Genomic DNA, 21994 nt, shown 5'->3' on the forward strand with positions numbered 1-21994 from the left:
TGGGAATAGAGTCCTAACATGATGCTGCATTTCATCCTTTTCAAATAAGGGTTTTATAATATCTTTAGTATTATTTCTTTATGCCTTATATTCTGACTGCTTAGTATCTCACTAAACCCACTAAACCACATTAAACCCTATAGGTTAGTTTTCCAATAAGGATTAATTATATCTTAGTAAGAATCAAGTTCAAGATTTGTACTGTTTTATTATTACAGAGAAACTTTAATTATTTGATTAAAATGGAGTCTATGGGAGATGACCTTCCTGAACTTTGAAACTTTCTAGATAGCGGTTTTCCTCGGTATGGATCCCATACCTGTAGCGCCATACCTTCTACCTCTTTTTTTTGCACTTGCACTTACTAAATAGACAATAATATAAAGAGAAAATGAAAAATAACCTACACTTTTTTTCTAAGAGCCTTCATGATTAGAGCGGGCACTGCATTGGCTCAGTGAGTGGGATATTCCCAGATGTAACCATGTAGGCTGTTATAAACTGGCAACTTTCCTAACCCTCCTACTGAGCTATGAGTATGTTGTGTTTGGTTCTGCATGATAGAGGGGTTAATTAGCTATTTAATAGTTAATGTTGCGCTGCATAATTCATATATTGCTGCATCACATAGATGAGATTAGAACTGCCCTAACAGTATGTGTGTGTGTGTGTATATATATATATATATATATATATATATATATATATATATATATATATAAAATCAAACAGAATGGAATGCACAACCATTAGTATGCAGAAACCTGGGTGCTAGTCTGAGAAGAATGTAGACAAAATGCAGGGATTGAGAGCACTCCGAGGAAATACATCAAGTCAATAGTTCAAATGAAAGTGGAGATTTATTGTGATCCAACATGTCGGCTCCGCACAGGAGCCTTCGTCAGGGAAAGGCTCCTGTGTGGAGCTGAAACTTTGGATCACCAATAAATCTCCACTTTCATTTGAACTATTGACTTGATGTATTTCCTCGGAGTGCTGTCAATCCTTGCATTTTGTATATTTATAATGAAAGGACCTGCACTCCATTTAATCGTTAACAAATGGTGTTTGATTTAATGCATGTCCACAATTAAATGGAGTGCAAGTCCTTTCATTATACTATATGAAGAATTTTTGAGCCTTGCACCCAAAGTCATCTTCAATCCAGTAAGAGTGCATATATAAAGGTATTTCAGGAAATGCGCTGGTAGGATCACCATTAATGACATTATCATGCCGAGATTCCCTTCTAATTGCTTGGTTGCCCCCCACAATCACAGGCCAAAGACTTATCTTAGCGCTTCCCCTTGCAATTAATGAAAAGCATCTGTGTCTGTTTCAGGCATTTCAGCAAAGTAGCAAGAGATCAAAACACCACTTGTGCACTGATTGCAGTCACAGGAAATGTCATGGCAGCCGAAACGCACCATGGTTTCCCAATAAAAACCAAAAACTTTTTACAGCAGCAGTAGTAACCACAATAATTAGATCTGGGGCACTATTATCGCGAATTATTATAAGCTATTGGCAGTGGGTGCATTTGGCTAAACTGTAATGGAATATAGGTATAGGATCCAGCTATCCAGAAAGCTCAGAATTATAGAAAGTTTGTCTCCCATAGACTCCATTTTGTCCAAATAATAAAATTTTAAAAAAAGGTTTCCTTTTTCTCTTTTATAATAAAACAGTACCTTATACTTGATTCAAACTAAGATATAATTCATTATTATTAATTATTGGAAGCAAAACCAGTCTATTTGATTTATTTAATATTTACATGATTTTCTAGTAGACTTAGGGCATGAAGATCCAAATTACAGAAAGATCCATTATCTGGAAAGCCCCAGGTCCCATATCTGTATAGACTAACACTATTGCCAACTAATTTCTAAACAAAATGTTAAGCATATCTCCCACAAATATAAAAATACTACCATTTTATTAGCAAGTGCTCTGGGCAATTCATGCAGCTGAGTCCTTACCAAACACAAAACACACTTATGGGGTAATAAAATAAATGAAGGAGACATGTAGGAATAAGGGAACCCTCTCCCTAATATTGTAGGCAATAATGAATAATATATGGTCCCTGTCCGTGTGTCAAGTGGTCCCTGCGTGTCCTAACAGTCCCTGCCAGACAGGTCTGGACTGAGAGTCAAAATAGGCCATGGCATTCCAAGTACCTAGAGGTCTAAACAGACCCCCACCAGCCATCTTTTATTGAAAACCTGCACCAGTGGATGGTAAAATGCTGCTACCTATTGAGACATTCAAAACTATCCAAAAAGCAAACTGCATTCAATATCTATTTTTGGCACTTTGGGGCCTTGTCCTGAATTTTTAATATTACTTTTACTAAGGCGAGCAGGATTCCCATTGTGTAAGTGCAAATCTGCAGATAAGTAATGTTCTGTAAAATCAAAAACCTTAAAGTCTAACTGATTATTAGTATGAAGGGCTGAATGCTTTTGGTGAGGATTCAAGCTGAGAGCATATGAATCAACAGGTTTCTGGGTTAGGACTAGAATTGGAAGGGTCTGCTGTAGAATAGGATCTTACTGAGATTAGTCAGTAGAGAACATCTATAATATTATGTATGAGAATAAGGAATTACAGGTTGCTTACCAAGGAACTACAATAACTCGTAGCTGTAATTAGAGAATTTTGAAATAGCAATAAATTGCAGAGCTTTTAATATGGATATATTTACATAAAAAGCTGGGGCATCTGAGATATGTTACCTTAGTTTATATATTTGGGTTAAACTGGAAAGAGGGGGTATAGTATTGCTACACTTGATGTTTTGGGCTTCTGTACCAGCACAAGGGCATCGCAGCAATGAATATGCCCCCAGTAGCTCACAGCACATGTTTTGAGCTTAGGGACTGACTTATAATATATAGTGTATATGCACAAGAATAATTCAGGATGTAATAAAATTAGATCTAATTACATGGCAGCATAGAAACCAGTGTATTTTGCTTTAGACTTGATAATATAATAATAACTCAGCTTCTATGACAGATGTAACTCAATGCTATTGTTTTTGAGAAATCTGAACTCCCCTAAGGTTATCTTCTCAATAGCAGCCTGAATCACACTGAGCATGGGGAGACTTAGTAAAACTAAAAAATTACAGAAGATGGCAAGCTCCTGTGTACATTTTCATAAGCATGGCACAAGTTGTGGTGCACGCTATTTAGCTGGTAGCCTCAATGATAATGGAAAACTAAGGAGAAAAGATAATGAGCCCTTTGGTCATAAACTCTGTCTGGTGGTAATGTTTGTCTCTCCTTCTAATCACATCAGGGCCACAACTAGGGGTAGGCAGAAGAGGCATTGGTTGTTGGGGCAATCGTAGTGATGTGTGGCCCGGCCCAATACCAGTGGGTCAGATGGGTTTGGTGCTGCGCCGTTTGCAGGTCGTGGGTAGGTCACTAGGCAGTTGGGCGGGGCTTACTTTGGGCGCCCTCAACCCTAGGCCTGACAGTAACATCAATGTGGCCAAAATCTGTTTCTTTCTTGGCAAGAAATTGCTAAACCATGTATACATGCTCTAATACTATCCTGCCTAGTGTTCTTTAACCTCCTACCAACTGGTTATCTCATGGTTTATCAGGTGAAAACTCTATTGAAGTCTATGGGAAAAACTTGAACTGAATTTAGAGAAAACTTTTCTCTCCTCAAATTGAATCTTGTCCATGAGTTTTCACATGATCAACCATGAGATAACTTGTTGTCACTGAATCTGGCCCACTATTTTTCTGCAAAAATATCCATTTGTTATATTGGTTCAGTTGGAGACTGGTAATATGAAAAATATGAAAAATTTAGCAAGGTTGAATCCTTGCTAAAAAAAACATACGAATCCCATAGCGAATCCTGGAAACCATGTAACCAAGGTGCAGGCCTAAAGGTTCTGCTCCAACAAACCAGAGCAAAACAACTCGGCCTTTCACTGAGAAAAAAAAATAAAGATGACCTACACCTCTGCTCCTTAACCTTGAGACAAGTCATTGTATGATTTGAAAAGTTTAAATACAGTTTTGAATAGTGATGCATTCACCTCTTTTAACTTGCTTATTACTAAACGCTTGCTTATATTTCAGTGGTTTTCACAGGGATGCTATTAATTGCAAAATTAACAGGCAGTAAAAAATGTTTTTGTTATATAGTTACATACATAGTTACATAGTTAAATTGGGTTGAAAAAAGACCAAAGTCCATCAGGTTCAACCCCTCCAAATGAAAACCCAGCATCCATACACACACCCCTCCCTACTTTCACATAAATTATATATACTAATATCTATACTGATTTTAATATTACAATAGCCTTTGATAGCATGTCTGTCCAAGAAATCATCCAAGCTCTTAAAAGCATAAACAGAATCAGCCATCACAACATCTACAACGTCACTGTCCTTACTGTGAAGAGCCACTTATTCTGAAGGGGTGACCTCTGGTGCGGTTTCTTGTTGCCAAGGAAAAATATCATTTTTGATTTGGGAATGTGGCTTCAAATCTCAATAGTTCTTTCCCTTTGTGCCAGCCCCCATAATCATACCCACACTCTGCATCAAATATCTACATCCTACTACCTTCCCTTCAGTAATATTCTCTGTTGTTTGTAAAAATACTGTTTGCACAGCAGCAGTAGGCCCTGTAATTCCTTTTTTTTGATTTGTTTCTATCCCCTGCCCATGGAATTAAACAGAAAAGTAGAGCATGTTGGCATAATATATGTCCCAGGCTGCTTGTTTTTATGCATGTCATCTGAGGTGACTGTTAATAGACATCACCCATAGTCAGAACATTCATTTTTAGAAAATATAGATGGTACTTTTTGACTAAGTAAACATATTTAGCATTTTCTTGTAGTATTTTATCAGTCATCTGCATAATAACTGCTTTTTCATGAGTTTATTAAAACAAGGATACACACACAGGTAATACCAGGGCCTATTTTCAATCTCAGTCCAGACATGTCCACAGGCTTAGGGAACAGGTCAAACCATATATTACACTGGACCCACTACTTAAAAACCAGTGGTGTAGATATTACTGTGCCCCACAGCAAATAATTCTTCAGGCCCCCAAAACGTTTAGATATTGACCTGTTTTACCAATATTTATTGAAATTGTATATGAATAAGGGCCTCATGGGGCCCCTATACCTCTTGGTCCTCCCTGCAGCCACAGGGTCTGCTTCTTTTGTAGTTATGCCCCAGTTAAGAACCCAAGCAAGTAGCCATGCTCTGCAATCTGAACCTGCCCAAACTGTATATTAAGTAATACTGATGAATAACGTTATATTATTTACTCATAGACAACATTTAATGATGTCATCAGATATAAGTGGTGTCTTGTGACGTGAGAATTATATTTTATTAGTAATAATTTATCAATATGTTTTAAAAGTTATGTTCGATTTCCCTATCCTGCATAAAACCTTATTAAATTTTTCAGTAGGGGGCACATTATTTCCTATATACACAGCTACCTCTGAAATCATAAGCAGACGTGTACAAAGTGGGCCAGTTGATTACTGTATATTAGTGTGTGTGTATATATATATATATATATATATATATATATATATATATATATGACTCTCTGGAATTAGATGGTGCATTCTGCAAATAGTAGATCCTATGCATTAGCTGTGCAGATACTGTATGTGTGATTTGTTCAGTAATCATGTCTAATGCTGAATGATTTTTTTTTCCAGATGAACATGACAACTGATCTGGCTATGCTAGCAACGACATATTATGAACAGATAGCGACACTGGTAAACTAAAATTCCGTGGGAGATAAGAACAGCAACATGGAAGTATAAGTGGCAACAACATCTCGGAATACGCGTAAATAGCAAAGAGATAACAACATTCTCACGTTGTGTTGCGGATGATTTGTACTTTCTTGGGCATGACCAGAAACCATTCCAGATTTAAGAGCGTGTACTGGATGTTCTTGTGTGTTCATTGTCTTCTTCAAAGATGGATTCAAGATATTAGGCAAGAGACCCTTGAATAAAGCTTTAAGGCCTATGGTTACCACCTTGTTGAAACCAGGCAAAGAAGGAGGAAGCCAAGGAGGAAGCCAGCCAAATACAGAGAAATATTTAATGGGGGGACAGAAAACAAGGAGAGAGAAAGTAAGAATATTGAAAGCAAGGATATAGAAATGAAGATCTGGGGATGATATGCCATTCTTGGACAAAGAATACCTGACGCTGGTGCCCCCTTCAGTGAATCTGAATTGTTTGTTTGGGGGTACCTGCCCCTCTGTATGGCAGAATAAAATGGTTATGTCTCAGGGCACATATACCTTTTTAAGCTGCTTTGCAGGTTTTTGGCTAATTTGGGGACTTATAGTGCTGCTGTGCTGCCTGTGCAGTTTTCTGAGACGACGCATGAAGAGACATCGTGAGGAGAGACTGCGGGAGCAGAGCTTGCGTTCTGTGCAGATAGAACCCCTACAGTATGAAGAGTATGTAAGCAGCCCACGCATTCCCGTGTCACATCGAATCCGTGCACAGGCTCCACCACCACAGCCACCTGCTGCACAAGCTCGACCTTGGTCTGCTGCCCGCAGGAATGGTAAGGGTCGGGATGAAACAACTGTTTACTTCAAGAAACTTGCCAGTCTTATTACCTCCTAAAGTCAAATATTTGTTACAGGCAAAATCAAGTCCCTTTAGTGCTTAATGTTGAGCAACAGGCCTAGTCCAAAATGAGTTTGGGAATGTTTTCTAAATATAATGATTTGGCTCTCTAGCTTGTCTGTGATTTCCAAATCTCTAAACATTTTTAGAAAGTAAAAATGGTACTGTCCCATAGGAGTAAATGTTGCACTGACATCTTAGGTCTTCTAAATAGAAGTGAACTGCAGAAGAGTATCCAGCTCCATAGTTTAGATCTTGAACTAAAGGAGTATTTTTTAGAGATGAGTACATAATAAACCCAAGATAGTACAGGTATTGGGCTTGTTATCCAGACTGTTCAGAACCTGGGGTTTTCTGGATAAGGGATCGTTCCATAAGTTCTATCTCCATATCTTGTCTACTAGAAAATCATGTGAAAAGGAATTACACCCGATAGGATGGTTTTGCCTCCAATAAGGATTAATTATATCTTAGTCAGGATCAAGTACAAGGTACTGTTTTATAATTACATATAAAAAGGAAATAATTAAAAAAAAATCTGAATTATCTTATTAAAATGGAGTCTATGACAGATGGCCTTAGACTCTTAATACTAAGCTGCCTAGATAGCAGGTTTCCGGATAACGGATCCCATACCTGTATTGTGATTGCTAAAACAAGGCAGACCTTATAGGAACTGCTAGAACAAATAAGGCTGCTAGAAGAAGTCAGAACTCGTGCACATTGGAACTGTTCAGGGATTACCTCAACATAAGGCAACTATTGCTTATAGGAGCAGTGTATGACCTAGACGGTATATATCCCATAATATGGGGAGTGTTTTGTCCAAAATAGCTGTTCCCTATTATGGGAAAAATCAGATGGACTGTTAGCAGAATACCCAACACAATCTAACACTTTTCAGTCTTTTTTTTGTATACCCCACACCCGCTTGCAATGAATGGAATGGCCTATAGTTTCTCTGTTGCTTAGTGTTGATGTGTTGGAATATGAAGAAATATAAAACACAAATGGTACAACATTCATTTCAGTGGGGGAGGGGAGGGTTTGGATGTGTGTGCCGGCTGCACAGTTCATAATGCGTGTGGCTTCTAATTTCAAAACTCACTTAAGTCTCCTTTCTTCTAGTAAAAAACCTAGACAGTTACAGACGTTCAAGCAAATTTTACATTCTTACTATGCACACGAGCATCAAGATAAGGAACGGAACAGTAGTATATTGCCATAAAAGAGCACTACTATTAATACTAATTATTCTAAACAGAAGATGGAGCACTCTTTGCAGGGGCTGTGGCAATTGCTTAAATATGTTGAAAAACATTGCTGTATTAGAGGTTATAAAGGGAACAGCTGCAAGGAAAAAGCTGTGCATATTGTTCAAGGCAGTGCAGCTTTGCATTCATATTGTAAGCACTGTGCATGTCAGTATGGCTGCTCTGCTGCATCTGCGCTTTGGGAAGAAAAAAAAACGTATTGGCAAGCAGTGTTTGTGAGTGAATTTAAAGTAGCTGCTGCCCTAGCACAAAGGGAGACTCAGCGAACAGTATGGTTAATCTGAGGCCAGCTGAACGGAAGAAGTATCTGCCTAAAACATTTGCACTGAGCTTGTGATAGTCAGTAGATTTGGCAAAGCCTAAGAGCAAAATTGATTGTTAAAACAATGAGAAATTTATTTCAGAAATGTGTTTTTTACCGAGATGCCAATAAAAAAACTCATAGTATTTTCTATAATATTAGTAACCCTATAACTGCAACCTTAAATTGGTGATTGCTGAAAGACGTAAACAAAAATATCTTGAATTGAAGAGATGTTTAACATTCAAACCTACTTTGGTCTTTCAGCTTCACTGTATGTATTACTCTTTTGAAGGGATACACTTGTTATGTTTTGGTAGCCGAGGATGAGTAGAGTATAACAGTGCTTTATTAGCAGGCTCCAGCAGCCATTACACAACAGTAACTTTCAATTTCACTTTTAAGCTGACAGGAAGTATGCACAGTATAAGTCTTGAGCACAGTGACATCTACAGGCCATTTGTATAAACACCACATATTCCCCCTATAGTAGGAAAGCATTTGGACAACTATAATAAACAGCAACAATTAAACAGTTTGCATTTTAAAATAATATTATGCCTTATTCACATCACATAATCCTGGGTCCATGCAGGTAGTTTTCTGATTCTCTCAGTACGCCTTATAGGTTCACTTTCTTCAGGCCTATTGCAGTTGACATCAGGAGTAGAAAAATGTCCTTCATCAAATGGAGCTTCTCCAAAGTCATATCTAACAGGAGCAAGATGACTTGCATTCCATATGCGTCCATCAGACAGTTCATATGTGAATGGCCCTCGCTGGTGTCTCACTTCAAGTGGTGTAGTAAATTTATATTGTCCTTGTTTCAGTATTCCTGGTTTCTTAATTCTGACTAAAGATCCAGGCTGAAAGTGTACTTCTCTTGCACAACTTTTTCTGTCAGTATAAGCCTTGCATTTGGCTTGTTGATGTTTCACAATGTCAGCAGTAGATGATTTTGTAGGCACAGTATTTTGTTTGATGTCTGCAACATGTAACTTAGTGCGCATCTGTCTGCCATGTAATAATTCAGCTGGAGATGATTGGGTTGTTGCATGGTGCGTTGCTCTGTAGTTATGTACGAACTCTGTTGTAAATACTTTCCAAGCTTTCCCAGTAAGATTTGCTGTCTGTAGTGCTTCTTTCAGACTTCTGTTGAATCGCACGATTTCTCCATTTGCTTGTGGGTAATTCACTAAAGATTTCCTATGCACAATATTCCTCTCTCTCAGAAAGGATTCAAACTCATATGAGATAAACAGTGGTCCGTTGTCTGATATGAACTCCTTTGAATTACCTTCTCTGCTGAAGACTGTAGACAGAAATGTTATTACTGTAGCTGATGTTATATGAGAAACAAATGCAATTTCAGGCCATTTACTGTAATAGTCTATCAATACACACTGTATTGGTCAGTAGCAGTTCCCAACACTCAGAGCTTCACCTTTGTGGTCTTTTCCTGCACTCAGTCCCTAGCACACAATCTTCAAGCAGAAGAAAGGTCCAAACAAGAACAGGAGTACACCTAGATTTTGCTGCACTTACATTTTTTAATCAAATACAGCCACTACATGTTTGATTAGTGTTGCTCTTTCTTAAGTGTATTATTATTGTAAACCAAAACAGCACCAATTGACTCCAAATAGGTTTGAGAAGGTCCCCCATAGGCTAAAACAGCAATTCGGCAGATTTTAGATGGCAAATGGTCGAAGTCGAATTTTTAAATACAGTACATGATTAATTTTGATATTTGAATTTTCGATTTTTTTTCAAATTCAAATCGAATTTGGACTATTTGGACACAAATAATAGCTCGAAATTAGAATTTTTTTAATTCAAAAATTTACCTCGACCTTTGATAAATCTGCTCTCTAATGTTTAGTTGACATATTTCCTACAAGTGGGAAATGGTATTTCTAGATAGACAGATGGTTGAGTGCTGAAGAATATATTAGTGTATCGAAATAATTTGGTAGTAATATTACTAACAACCTGTCACTGGACAAGCAGTTTTAGGCACTAAAAATGTGCAATTTCGGGACACAAATTACTGGCAGGCAGTGGCTGGCAGTTTCCATTCATCTAAATGGCAGGTGGCACTGAGAGGCATCTACCGTTTCTTCCCAGGCTGCTGTATACTCACGAAGAAGCATTGCATGTGCCTTTTGCTTAAGACTGGCACTGGCTTTTTTATAGTTTAGGTATGGGACCCGTTATCGGGAATGTTTGGGACCTGGGATTTTCTGGATAATGGATCTTTCCTTAACTTGGATCTTCATACCTTAAGTCTGCTAGAAAATCATTTAAACATTAATTAAAGCCAATAGATTGGTTTTGCTTTGGATCAAGTACAAGGTTCTGTTTTATTATTACAGAGAAAAAGGAAAGCATTTTCAGAGTTGTATTATTTGGATAAAATGAAGTCTATGGGAGACAACCTTTACATAATTCAGAGCTATCAGGATAACAGATCCCATACCTGTACTCTTGAAAAGTTAACTCTGCTTATAATTTGCAGTGGTTGTACTTGATCAATACATGTAATTGCAGCAAAATGTGTGTAGTTATAGTTTGTTTCCACCTTTCCACTATTTCAGTTTTTATTAATAGCACAGGTATATAGAGAGGAACACATAAAAAGATGTTTGAAACAAATGGCAGTAATAATGCAGAAGCAGAAGAGAAACGGTATTTCTAGGTTCCCCAGACACAGATCAAGATCAACAAAGAATATGCATTTCTATTGGAAGCAAATTGACATTTTGAGGGGAGATTAGCCTGGCCACCAATTAGCTAATTTTTGAACTAATATTGCACAAAAATGTAACAATTAAGTGACCCGCCTTTATTCTATGCCCATAAATGTTCCATTTTTAAGTTAATCATGTCGAACCTGAGCTACACGGAGTATTGTACAGTTGAAATGAATAACAAAATTAGGCAAGGGGATGGTTGTACTTCTGAATATGGTGTTTTGAAAAGATTTATGAACCAAAGCATTGGGAGGTGGGTAAACACTGTAACCTCTCCAGAGCATGCACCAGAAACATAAAACTACAGAATGCTCCAGTAAAAATAGTACCGACCATTGCTACGGCTGACATATTTTTTTAATTACCATACAGTGATTATTGTGCAGTTTTAGCTTGCTGATAGTACACTGCAATTAAATATTTCAAAGAGGAATCGCTTAGTTTCCAATTTGGAGATAAAAAGGTTAGTGAATGTGGGAGCTATGGCAGAATAAAATGATGTTCCCTGCAGTGGCCAGAAGAACTTGTCATCAAACCTAAAATTAAAATTGGTCTTTTTTAAGAACCATTTGAAGTAGGGCTCTGTCTTAAGGCTTTACATCCTTATCCTGTGGGAAAGAGGTTAACAGGATTTCGGTGTCAATATTGCAAAATATCACCCCTTCATTTAAACGTGCAAGTGATTTTGAACATTTAAGGTCAGAAATCTCTCAAACACATGTTGATATCCCAGGCTGTATTCTTAAAATGTACTGATAGTGATTCCAAGACAGAGCCCAGGCCAGTTCAATTAAAGCTTTGTAGATTGCGTTAAACTGTTTGGCTAGCAGTGGGTTAAATGATACTGCTGTGTTAGTTCAGGTGAAGCAGTCAGACCAGCCCAGAAACTTTATACATTTATTTGAACATGGCAGGTAACACAGCCCTGCTCCACACTTGCTCTCAGCTTAGACAGGAAGAGAGAAAACAGGAACAGGAAATGAATCATAAGGCAATGGCAAAACGGCAGGAATGCCCTTAACCAAAATGTCCACAAAAGCTGGTTACTACATAGATCATAGATAATATTTTAAAAAATGGTGTCAGACATAGGGGTATCTAGAAAAGGCACATGCTTAGGGGCAGAAGTGAAAATTCAAAATTTTTTTTTTTTGGGTCAAAACTCTCAAATTCGAATTGTGAATTATCCAAACTCGATTCGAGTTTGAATTCCAATTCCGAGATTTATCATACTCTGGTCCTTTAAAAACGGAACTATTTGCCACCTTAAGCCTGCCAAATTGCTGTATAAGTCAATGGGAGAGGTCCAGGTATCAATTTTGCAGCTTTCCTGACATTCGAGTATTTTTTCGGAGAAGAAAACTCAAATCGAGTTTTTTAAATTCGAATTCTTCTAATTTGAATGGAATTCGATTCTAGTTTTAGGGTTGATTCAATTCGTCGAAGCTTAGAAAATTAGATTTTGTTAATAAATTTCAATTTATGGGAGTTTATGAAAGTTTTAAAAAATTCAAATAAATTCAAAATTTGAACCTTGATAAATGTACCTCTTACGATGCAGCGGGTACTAGGAACCTAGACACTATGGGGTATATTTATCAAAGAGTGAAGTTAATAGTAAAGTTTATAAAAGCGTATTTATCAAAGGGTGAAAGCGAAAGTTCATTCTTTGATAAATACGCCTTTCAAAATCCCATAGAAATGAATGGAGAGTGGCAGAATTTCACTCTAGTGGACTGTGGTGATCTCTAACTTCACTCTTTGATAAATATACCCCATAGGGACTGACCTTGGGTGCCCTTATCTATTGCCCCAGCAGTGCCTTGATGATTAGTATTGTGGGAGGGTGCAAGATCACAGGTATCATTGGTCGTTTTTCTTTGGGTATAATGGCAATAAGCAGACATAAACATGGCACACGGGGGCCCCACTTTGCATTATTGTATGATTAAGCCAGATCGCTGCAAGTAATCGCTTTCAATTGCGGTATTTTCAGTGTTATACTATGGAAAGTCTTTTTCAGGTGATCTGTCTTACTGTGTGCCATCACTTTTATTGTCTCTAAGCAGCTTAGCACATCAAAATGTTTTATGAGAAAAACAAACAGATTGGTGAGTGTATTTCAGTGCATTCTAATGACTCTATAAATATACTCTCTTTGTGTTGACTAACTGCATTAGTTTGAGCTAGAGCAGAAGCAGTTTTGATGACTCTATTACACAGCTGACCTTCTGAAGGTAGCCACTGGCTGACCCCACAAAGTGTAAGAGCCCAGGCATAAGCACTACCTGTCAGACTAACATAATGCTAACAAGAAATCTCCGTCTGGCAGACATGAAGTGAGAGTAAAATGGCTTCATGTTGCACTTACCTGACACACATTAAATGTAACTATCAGGGATCTAATAGGAAACTACAACTATTTCCTCTAATGTACATGTGGGATAAATGGGGTGGCAATATAATATATATAGGGGGTTATGTTATAAAAGGCAGTAAGTTTGCCCAGGTGCAGTAACCCATAGCAACCAATCAGCAGGTATAATTTCCTGGTCACCTGTTTAAAAGCAAACACCTTATTGGGTGCTATGGGTTGCTGCTCCTGGGCAAACTTAGTACCTTATAATACACATGGGGGATAATATAATGGCAATTTCTTTGCCTGTGCATAAATCAGGGCATCTTATAGTGACTGCCCTAATAGCTACAATGTTCTAAGTTTCCCCATCTATAGAACCCTGGGCAAGGTGATGCCACGTGAAGGAAATAACAGTGTCCATCCCATGTCAAATACTAATTGAGAAGACTAAGCTGCAGGAAAATCATGTGTTTGCTTGTCTTTCTTCCAGCTGAAGGCCGATACCATTCAGCTGACAAACATAGAAAAGCTGCCACATTTAGCTGGAAAAATAGTACAGGTTTTGAATCTGTTATCCAGAAAGCTTTGAATTACAGAAAGGCCATCTCCCATGGACTCCATTTTATCCAAATAATGCAGATTTTTAAAAATGATTTCCTTTTTCTCTGTAATAAAAAAAAACATTGTACTTGATCCAAACTAAGATATAATTAATCCTTATTGGAAGCAAAACCAGCCTGTTGGGTTTATTTAATGTTTACACGATTTTCTAGTAGAATTAAAATTGGTGGTTCTCCTTTAAGTTAACTTTTAGTATGTTATAAAATGGCAAATTCTAAGCAACTTTTCAACTGGAGTTCATTTTTTCTTTTTTTATAGTTTCTGAATAATTTGAGTTTCTCTTCTGACACTTTCCAGCTTTCAAATGGGGGCCACTGACCCCATCTAAAAAATGCTCTGTAACTCTACAAATGTATTGTTATTGCTACGGACTGGAAATCTGTGGGTTCTGGCAAATGCCAGAGGGGCTGCTAAAAGGTGCCATAGAAAGTCACTATTTAGTTGGCTAGTGGGGGCTGTTTGGGCCTCTGTGTGCCTGAAATCCCAGGGCCTATTTTGACTTGGATTGGGGGGTAGGGTTTTTTCATTAAGGGTTTAGTTCTCCTTTAAGGTATGAAACAGAAAGATCCATTATCCGGAAAATCCCAGGTCCCGAGCATTCTGGATAACAGGTCCCATACCTGTACTAAAAGTTAATTTAAAGGTGAAAAAAAACCTTTTAAGGTATGAAGATCCAGATTAAGAAAAGATCCGTTATCTGGAAACCCCCAGGTCCGAAGCATTCTGGATAACAAGTTCCATACCTGTACTAAAAGTTATTTAAAAGGTGAACAACCCCTTTAAGGTATAAAGATCCAAATTAAGGAACAATCTATTATCCAGAAAACCCCAGGTCCCGAGAATTCTGAACAACAAATCCCATACTTTTGTGATTAGCGGGTTAGTATAAATAATAATTACATATTTGAAATGCCCTAATGACATGAGGACTAACACAGAGGAAATGATCCATCTTTACCACTATGTTGTGCACCCTTCATATTGTTTTGGAGGTGGTGTACCTGGATCTACAGGTATGGGACCTGTTATCCAGAATGCTCGGGACCTGGGGTTTTCAGGATAACAGATATTTCTGTAATTTGGCTCTTCACACTTTGTCTACTAGAAAATAATGTAAACTTCTATGGGATATGGCCATTCTGTAATTCAGAGCTTTCTGTATAACGGGTTACCGGATAACGGATCCCATACCTGTACAGTGTTTTAGTGATATTAGCAGTTCGTTGTTCTGCTCCTGCAATGTTGGCTTTCATCTCCACGGGTTGTTGTACTACCATGTGTGTTTGTGAATTCTGTGGCAATGACAAATTCCTTGTTTTTGTGTAACTTTTTTTCATGTTGTGCCCATAGATCCTGATCTGTCTCAACCACCATGTTACGAAGAGGCATTGCTGATGGCTGAGCCACCACCACCCTACAGCGAAGTGCTCACCGATACGCGAGGGATCTACCGGAAGATCTTAAACCCATTTTTGTCTGTCCAGGACGAGTTGGTGAAACCAGAGCCGCCTCTCAGCCATAAACAACATTTAACAGGACAGTCGCACACTCAGCCACTTCCCGGAGCTCTGAGCTCACAGATTTTGCCCAATCCTCCACAAGAAGCCCAGAGGGCTAGGCCTCCATCCTGGGCTGGCTCTGACATCAGCAGCAGTGGCTTGCACAGACTCCCTGGTAGCTGCCAGCTCATCTTTCCTATCCCCCTGCTGGGAAGGACTACGGCAGTTTGAATAACATATATCTCTCACCTGCTGCTCTTCCAAGATCAGCTTAAGGGAGCATATACATTTTGAATATGAAGACCTAATATTAAAATGAAATGAAGTGTACATCACTTGTTCTATTATTGTAACTGCAAAAAAAACAGAACATTTGAGGAGCCATTGAATATGACTGGACTACAAGACCTGTGACTTTAAACTTTGTACAGTTCTCCAAAATACACATATGTGCTGGGCTGCGCTCCGCCTGGTATAGAATATGTGAGAGAGTGAGATACCACATCCGTGCTCAGACTTGAAGCCATGTTTATTTATTTTTGAGTTTCCGTTTTATTTCTCATACTTTTTTTTTGTGGTATTAAAGTTAAATGTGCCAACTATGTTGTATGTGTATGTGAGCTTCCATGTGCAGCGGTAACTAGAATTAGAGCAGTACTTATGAAAAATCTAGGTCAAGATGTGGGGACCTTTTTTTGTTTTTGGATACGTCTGGTAATGCTAATAAAGGAAAATAATTCATATTACGATTTTCACTACTAAATGGGCTAATAAAATTAGCAAGACCCGAGTGCATCTACACCAAATGGCAGTTGTTCTGACATGCATGTGTGTGTGTGTGAATACCGTGTCTACTTCATGTCACAGGGATCTTTAATACATCCAACTTGAAAGGGCTTTTGATTTACGAAACTGTAATCTCATGTAGTGTATCATATCAGTGCTCTGTTGTTTGCTAGTCAAAGGTACTAGCCTCACACTGAATATTTTTATAATTAATTGGTTGGGCTATGCCATGAGTTGATGATGGCATTGAATACCATTCAGTTAAAGGGTAAACCATCTGCATAAATGAAATAAAGGTAATAATATATCTGTGAACATTGATATGTGGTTTAGTCACAGTGACGATGGAGATAAGCTCCATTTCTAAAATTAAAACCTTCACCTTAAAATACCTATTTTCCTTTTTTTTTTTGTCTGAAATGTGAGATGTAAAGGTCAGCAGTATCCCAAACAGCCAGGCTTTAGATTGCACAAATTCATCATTAAATATAAGTATTGTAGATAAAGTAGCTTTTAAGTTGGAAAAAAATATGTCTATTAAGTTTAACCTTTTTTGAGCCTACCTAACTACACAAAGCAGCTAAACTATGGGTATTAGGGCTCTTACAGGCATTTAACACGTGTTTAAACATAGGTTTGAGCATTTGCTAATTGATTCCATTATATTCTACCTGGTTGTACTCTGAGCATTCTAACTTGTGGTTGACTCCATATGGTTTTATTGCACTTGTTTAGACGCATTGCATTTTCTTGCGCTTCACATGCGTTCAGCTATCTATAGAACAGAGGGTTGTTTTTGGAATGGAAAAAAAACAGTTAATTGCATCAAAGCACAATATATGCATATTTTTTTACGCTCAGCATGCGTTTAAAAAAATGCCCGTGTGTAAGAGCCCTTAGAGAGCCAAGCCATAATGTTATTTCGGATATTTGCATAGAATTTTTGTTTGCTATATTGTATAGGAGCTGGTAAATAGCACAGAGTGTTTATAAATTGGTTACTTTTTATAAGATAAACCTGGTAACCGAATAAATGTTGGGCTGCAAAGAAGAGCTTAAGCAAAACCCAAAAAGGTCATACATTCCTGCAACAGGGGGACTGAACAGATTGTTCTGCTGAACATGCCATTTAATTCTCCTTTGTGAGCGTTGCTTGAAACTCTTCCCTTTTTAACTAGTAACACCCTTTGCTCAAACTCCTTTTACCCCTCTTCTGATCTGTGTGTGCTAGCAAATATGCAAAAGTTGACCCATGGGCACAAAACTACAGAAGGAAAGTCTACTGCTGGGGTGAATCAAGCCCTCGTGCTTGCAGAAAAGCCCTACATGAGTTTAATTCAGTGGATTTCTCAAACTGAAGACAAAATGGAGGAAAGGAGAGGTACTGATAGGTCCTGCAACAGATTACTTGGCTAGGCCAATACCATATTGCAGGAAAATCAAATCATATTCAATACATTCGATAGAAAATATAAGAACAAATAAAACTTAAAAGGTACGTGTCTAAGTAATTCAATTTAGGGCTCAGAGGGAGCACTGTTGGGCAGTTCTTGTGCTTTTCAACACCAATTAAATAAGGAATTCAAGCACAAATTCCATCAGTGCCACTGTTAAGCAATCATACCAGCATACCATGGGGCTGGCACCTCCGGGGTGGAGCAGTGGCAAATCCCAGTTAGGGTAAGAATTGGGAAGAATATCAATTTCCTCTGTCAGATACACTTTGTTGATACTTAAATCTTCCAGTTAACTTTGGCTCTCCCTCTTTACTAGGAGAGGCAGAGGAGAAAACATATGTAAACATGCAGGAATATATGAGGGAATATTTTGTGTTACAAAAGGAACTTCATCCCTTTAAAACCAGGCTCACATTTAGGGTCCCATTTATGGTTACTTATCGGCATGAGCAATGTTTAATGAAAGCCCACGTATGTTTACTAATCACACAGTTTCATGCCAAAAAAAGCTTGTCAATCTTCATAGGTTTGCCCAACCAGCTTTTGTAACGAAGAAAAACTTTTGCAACTTGTAGTAGCGTCCGGTCCATCCTGCCCCTAATGTGAATTGCATGCAGCATGCTTATTAATGTAGGGGAACCCTAAAACTACTGGCATCACAAACTATAAACCACAACATTTTGAAAATCTAACAAAAATTACCTTTTTCACAAAAGAGAATAAATTTAAAAAAAAGCTAATCTGTAAATACAAAATCTTCCTGTTCTATCTAAAGCACTTATTAAAATTAATATCATAATACCTCCCAAAAAATTTAAAAAAAAAAAAAATGGACAATTTACTCCCCTGATCCTGCTTAGCCACACTCAGTGACTCCATAATCTGCCTGGAACAGACCTATTTTCTAGTTAGTCTCACCCCTTTGGAGGACTGTAAATTAGAACTGTCCCGTGAAGCCCACCAACCTTTTTAAAAAAGAAAATCAATAGAAAATAAATTACCCTATAAAGAGCAAGAGGATCCTCTGGAAAGAATTGTGTGCTTTATGCATCCTCTGTGGAACATGTCGCCATCCTTTTAAGTACAGTTAGTAAACTTTACTTGAACATTTACACCCCTTATTCTTATCTAATAAAATCCATCAGCTATTATTAATCCTTGCTATAATTTTTTTAAAGAAGGGAAAAAACAGGATCAAACGTGAACTTTGGACCCATAATGACAGTGGTAAAAAAACAAGATTGGGCAAATTTTCAGCCGTATGTTTATATATGTAATGGTGACATTTCCAAGTGACAGTCTGCTGCAGAGCCGTTCAAAAGCTGCAAAACTGTAGGGAGAAAGTAAGTGTCTTTGTGTAAGGAAATGTCACAATAAACTGAGAACAACATTTCCTGTGCTCTTTGATATGTCAGTTGGCCTGGATTGGCACAGAAAATGTTTGGATTATTTGAAGTCATACCAGACAATGAGGCCACATCCGTTAAATAAAGGTTCATGATTGTGTTCATTGAAACAAGTCTTACATGCAATGTAAGGGCATTCTCAAAGAATTTAGGTCTTGACCCCTTTAAATTACATTTGCAGGACCTATATGTGGCCGCATGGGAACCAGTGCCAGTATGCAAACATTATTTTTCTCATCCACATGGAAATGCTTTTATTTGTTATTTCAGTTCATCAAAAGGAAATTTGTATTCATTTTGCAAAGCTGCAACGAGCTCTTGGCAGAACGAGAAGCAGAACGAGAAGCACAATTAATGAGATTAATTTCATGAAATACAGTTAAAGAATTCATAGCATTCCATATAACTGTTGTTTTCTGAAGTTGAGGCTACAAAGGACATCAGGCTTGTCTTGCTCAATGAAAAGGTTTCCCCAGATCCTTTATAATGCAAAATAATTCACCAATGGGAATCCCATCTGGCATGTGTATACCTGTCTCTGTGTTCTTTGTTCCTGCAGCTGGAAGCATTAAATAGAGTTTTCCTATCATGTCCTCCCAAATGTTTCCAGTGTAATACATGTATGGTACCTGTTATCCAGAATGCTTGGGACCTGGGGTTTTCCAGATAAATTGTCTTTATAGATCTCTATGGTTGTTTACTAAACGTAGTTTTTTTTATGGTCGAGTTTTTTTAGGCAAAACTCGAATTTTTACATATTTTTTTGCTCCATCCATATTTTGCTATTCATTTGTTCTGTCCCAGTCATTCATCAACCAAAACTGCTGGTATTGCGTAATTAAAACTGTACAGAAGCAGTGGGGGATAAAGAGGCTGTTGTGTTTCTATCCCAACAGGTAGTGGGTGGGGTATTTATACTGAAGTTCGAAATATAAAGTTGTATAATTATCAGTTCTTTCCTTTTATGAGTAAAAACTAAGCTTCTTGATGCCCAGAGATTACTCACAATTTAAATGCCTCAAATTCATGATTCAGCTCATGTATTACAAAACGCACAAAGAGCAGCTATTTAAACCTTCAGTATTGCATCCGGTTACACAGAAGCAGTTCAGTGTAAGTTCCTAGCAGGCTGGAAATGACTCATTTTAACAGAACATAAAAGCCTCCTCACTTCAGTCCTTCTCTCTGATCCAAAGCCCAGTCTTTGGGTTTGCAAATCATGTGACTCTCAATAAAAATACCGCTTTTAAATGAATCCGTGGGTTTCCAAATGTTCTGGTGAGTGTCACCAAAAGTGGCGACAGCGAGCAATGCATTAGGTTAAAGTCAGTTAGTTATGTAAGCACAATACACACAGGAAACCTTTCCTTAAGAAAGTCAGTTGGGGTTTTGCTGAAAGCTGCATAAACACTATATGAAATAAATATAAATGTATTTTATTACAGAATGACCTGATCGAGCAGATTAAAGGAAGCCATATTACTTGTAAGAAACAATTCCCAAACCCTTAAGGTGGCCATAGACACACAGATAATATCGTATGAAACTAATTTTCGTACAATATTCGGTGTGTGTATGGTGGGAAAAGAGCCGACTGATATCGGCAGAAGACTTGGATATTGGTCGGCTCGTCGATCGGGCTGGACGGAATATTTTGATAGGGTGCCTTTGAAGGCACCCAAACATCGGCCATTGTTAGTGCTGAATCATCAGATACAGGTAGAATTCTATTGTTTCTTCTTGTGTATTTACCTGTATATCTGACAATTCAGCTCTACACGTGTATTGATCATAATTGTTACGTCTATGGCCACCTTTAGACTTGGTGTCTTGCCCCCCCTTTATCTTTTCCCATTGATCATTGATGAATTCTCTCTGCTTTCTATAGTGGGCAAAAAAACATATATATATATATATAAATACATAGATCTTTTGAGGCTTACAGAAGGTGCACTTTTTTGTGACCTTTGTTTAGAACCCATACATTTTACTTACCAGCCAAAAACAAAAGAACTAGGACTCCATTTAAAGAAGAACTAAACCCTAACAATAAATACGGCTAAAAATGCCATATTTTATCTACTAAACTTATTGCACCAGTCTAAAGTTTCAGATTCTCAATAGCAGCAATGATCCAGGACTTCAAACTTGTCACAGGGGGTCACCACCTTGGAAAGTGTCTGTGACACTCACATGGGGCTCTGATCAGCTGTTGAGAAGCTAAGATTAGGGATTGTCGCAAATGATCAAACTGAAAATGAAGTTGGCCTGTAATATAAACTGAAGCTACAAGGCTGATTTTTGCACTGGTTTCTGTGCTGCCATGTAGTAATTATCTGTATTAATTACTAATCGGCTTTATATTATGATATTTCTATTCTATGTGTACTGTATATTTTGAGTCAGACCCTAAGCTCAGTAACTGACAACAGCACAGAGCATGTGCAGTGAATCAGTAGAAAATAAGATGGGGAGCTATTGGGGCATATTTGGAGACACAGATCTTTACTGCTAAAGGGCTGTGGTTGCCTAGTACAGAAGCCCAAAACATAATGTACAACATTTGTAGCCTACTTCTTTAGTTAAGCTTTAGTTCTCCTTTAAAGGGATACCCAAAGACTTCATCTCCTTTTAAAATCTTCAGATACTGCTACAGAGACCACAGATAAGGCAAAATGTTGTGCCTTATATCTCCACCACCAGTAGAATAATCAAGGACAAAAAGAAGTGCCTTTAATGGTGCTCTGGATAAATGCTCTGTTGGTGCAATGTCCCAGTCAAGCCCAGTGATAAAATGACACATGGAGTGAACACAACTATATTAAAAATTGTATCATAGTTCTACCCCTTTTTGACAGAACAGCCTTT

At 37.8% G+C, this 21994-nt stretch overlaps 1 protein-coding gene across 2 annotated transcripts in view; it reads left to right on the forward strand.

The window, feature by feature from the left end:
• Positions 1 to 16652, forward strand: part of prr7.L (proline rich 7 (synaptic) L homeolog) — a 32883-nt gene extending 16231 nt beyond the window's left edge. For both annotated transcript variants that reach the window (XM_018252210.2, XM_018252214.2), the window contains exons 2-3: positions 5732 to 6605; positions 15329 to 16652. In XM_018252210.2, the coding sequence (XP_018107699.1) occupies positions 6209 to 6605; positions 15329 to 15708 (777 nt within the window). In that variant the 5' untranslated portion in view covers positions 5732 to 6208 and the 3' untranslated portion in view covers positions 15709 to 16652. The remainder of the gene's footprint in view (positions 1 to 5731; positions 6606 to 15328) is intronic.
• The last annotated feature ends 5342 nt before the right edge of the window (positions 16653 to 21994 follow it).

Source organism: Xenopus laevis, chromosome 3L (genome assembly GCF_017654675.1).
Source record: "Xenopus laevis strain J_2021 chromosome 3L, Xenopus_laevis_v10.1, whole genome shotgun sequence".
NCBI classification, from domain to species: Eukaryota; Metazoa; Chordata; class Amphibia; order Anura; family Pipidae; genus Xenopus; species Xenopus laevis.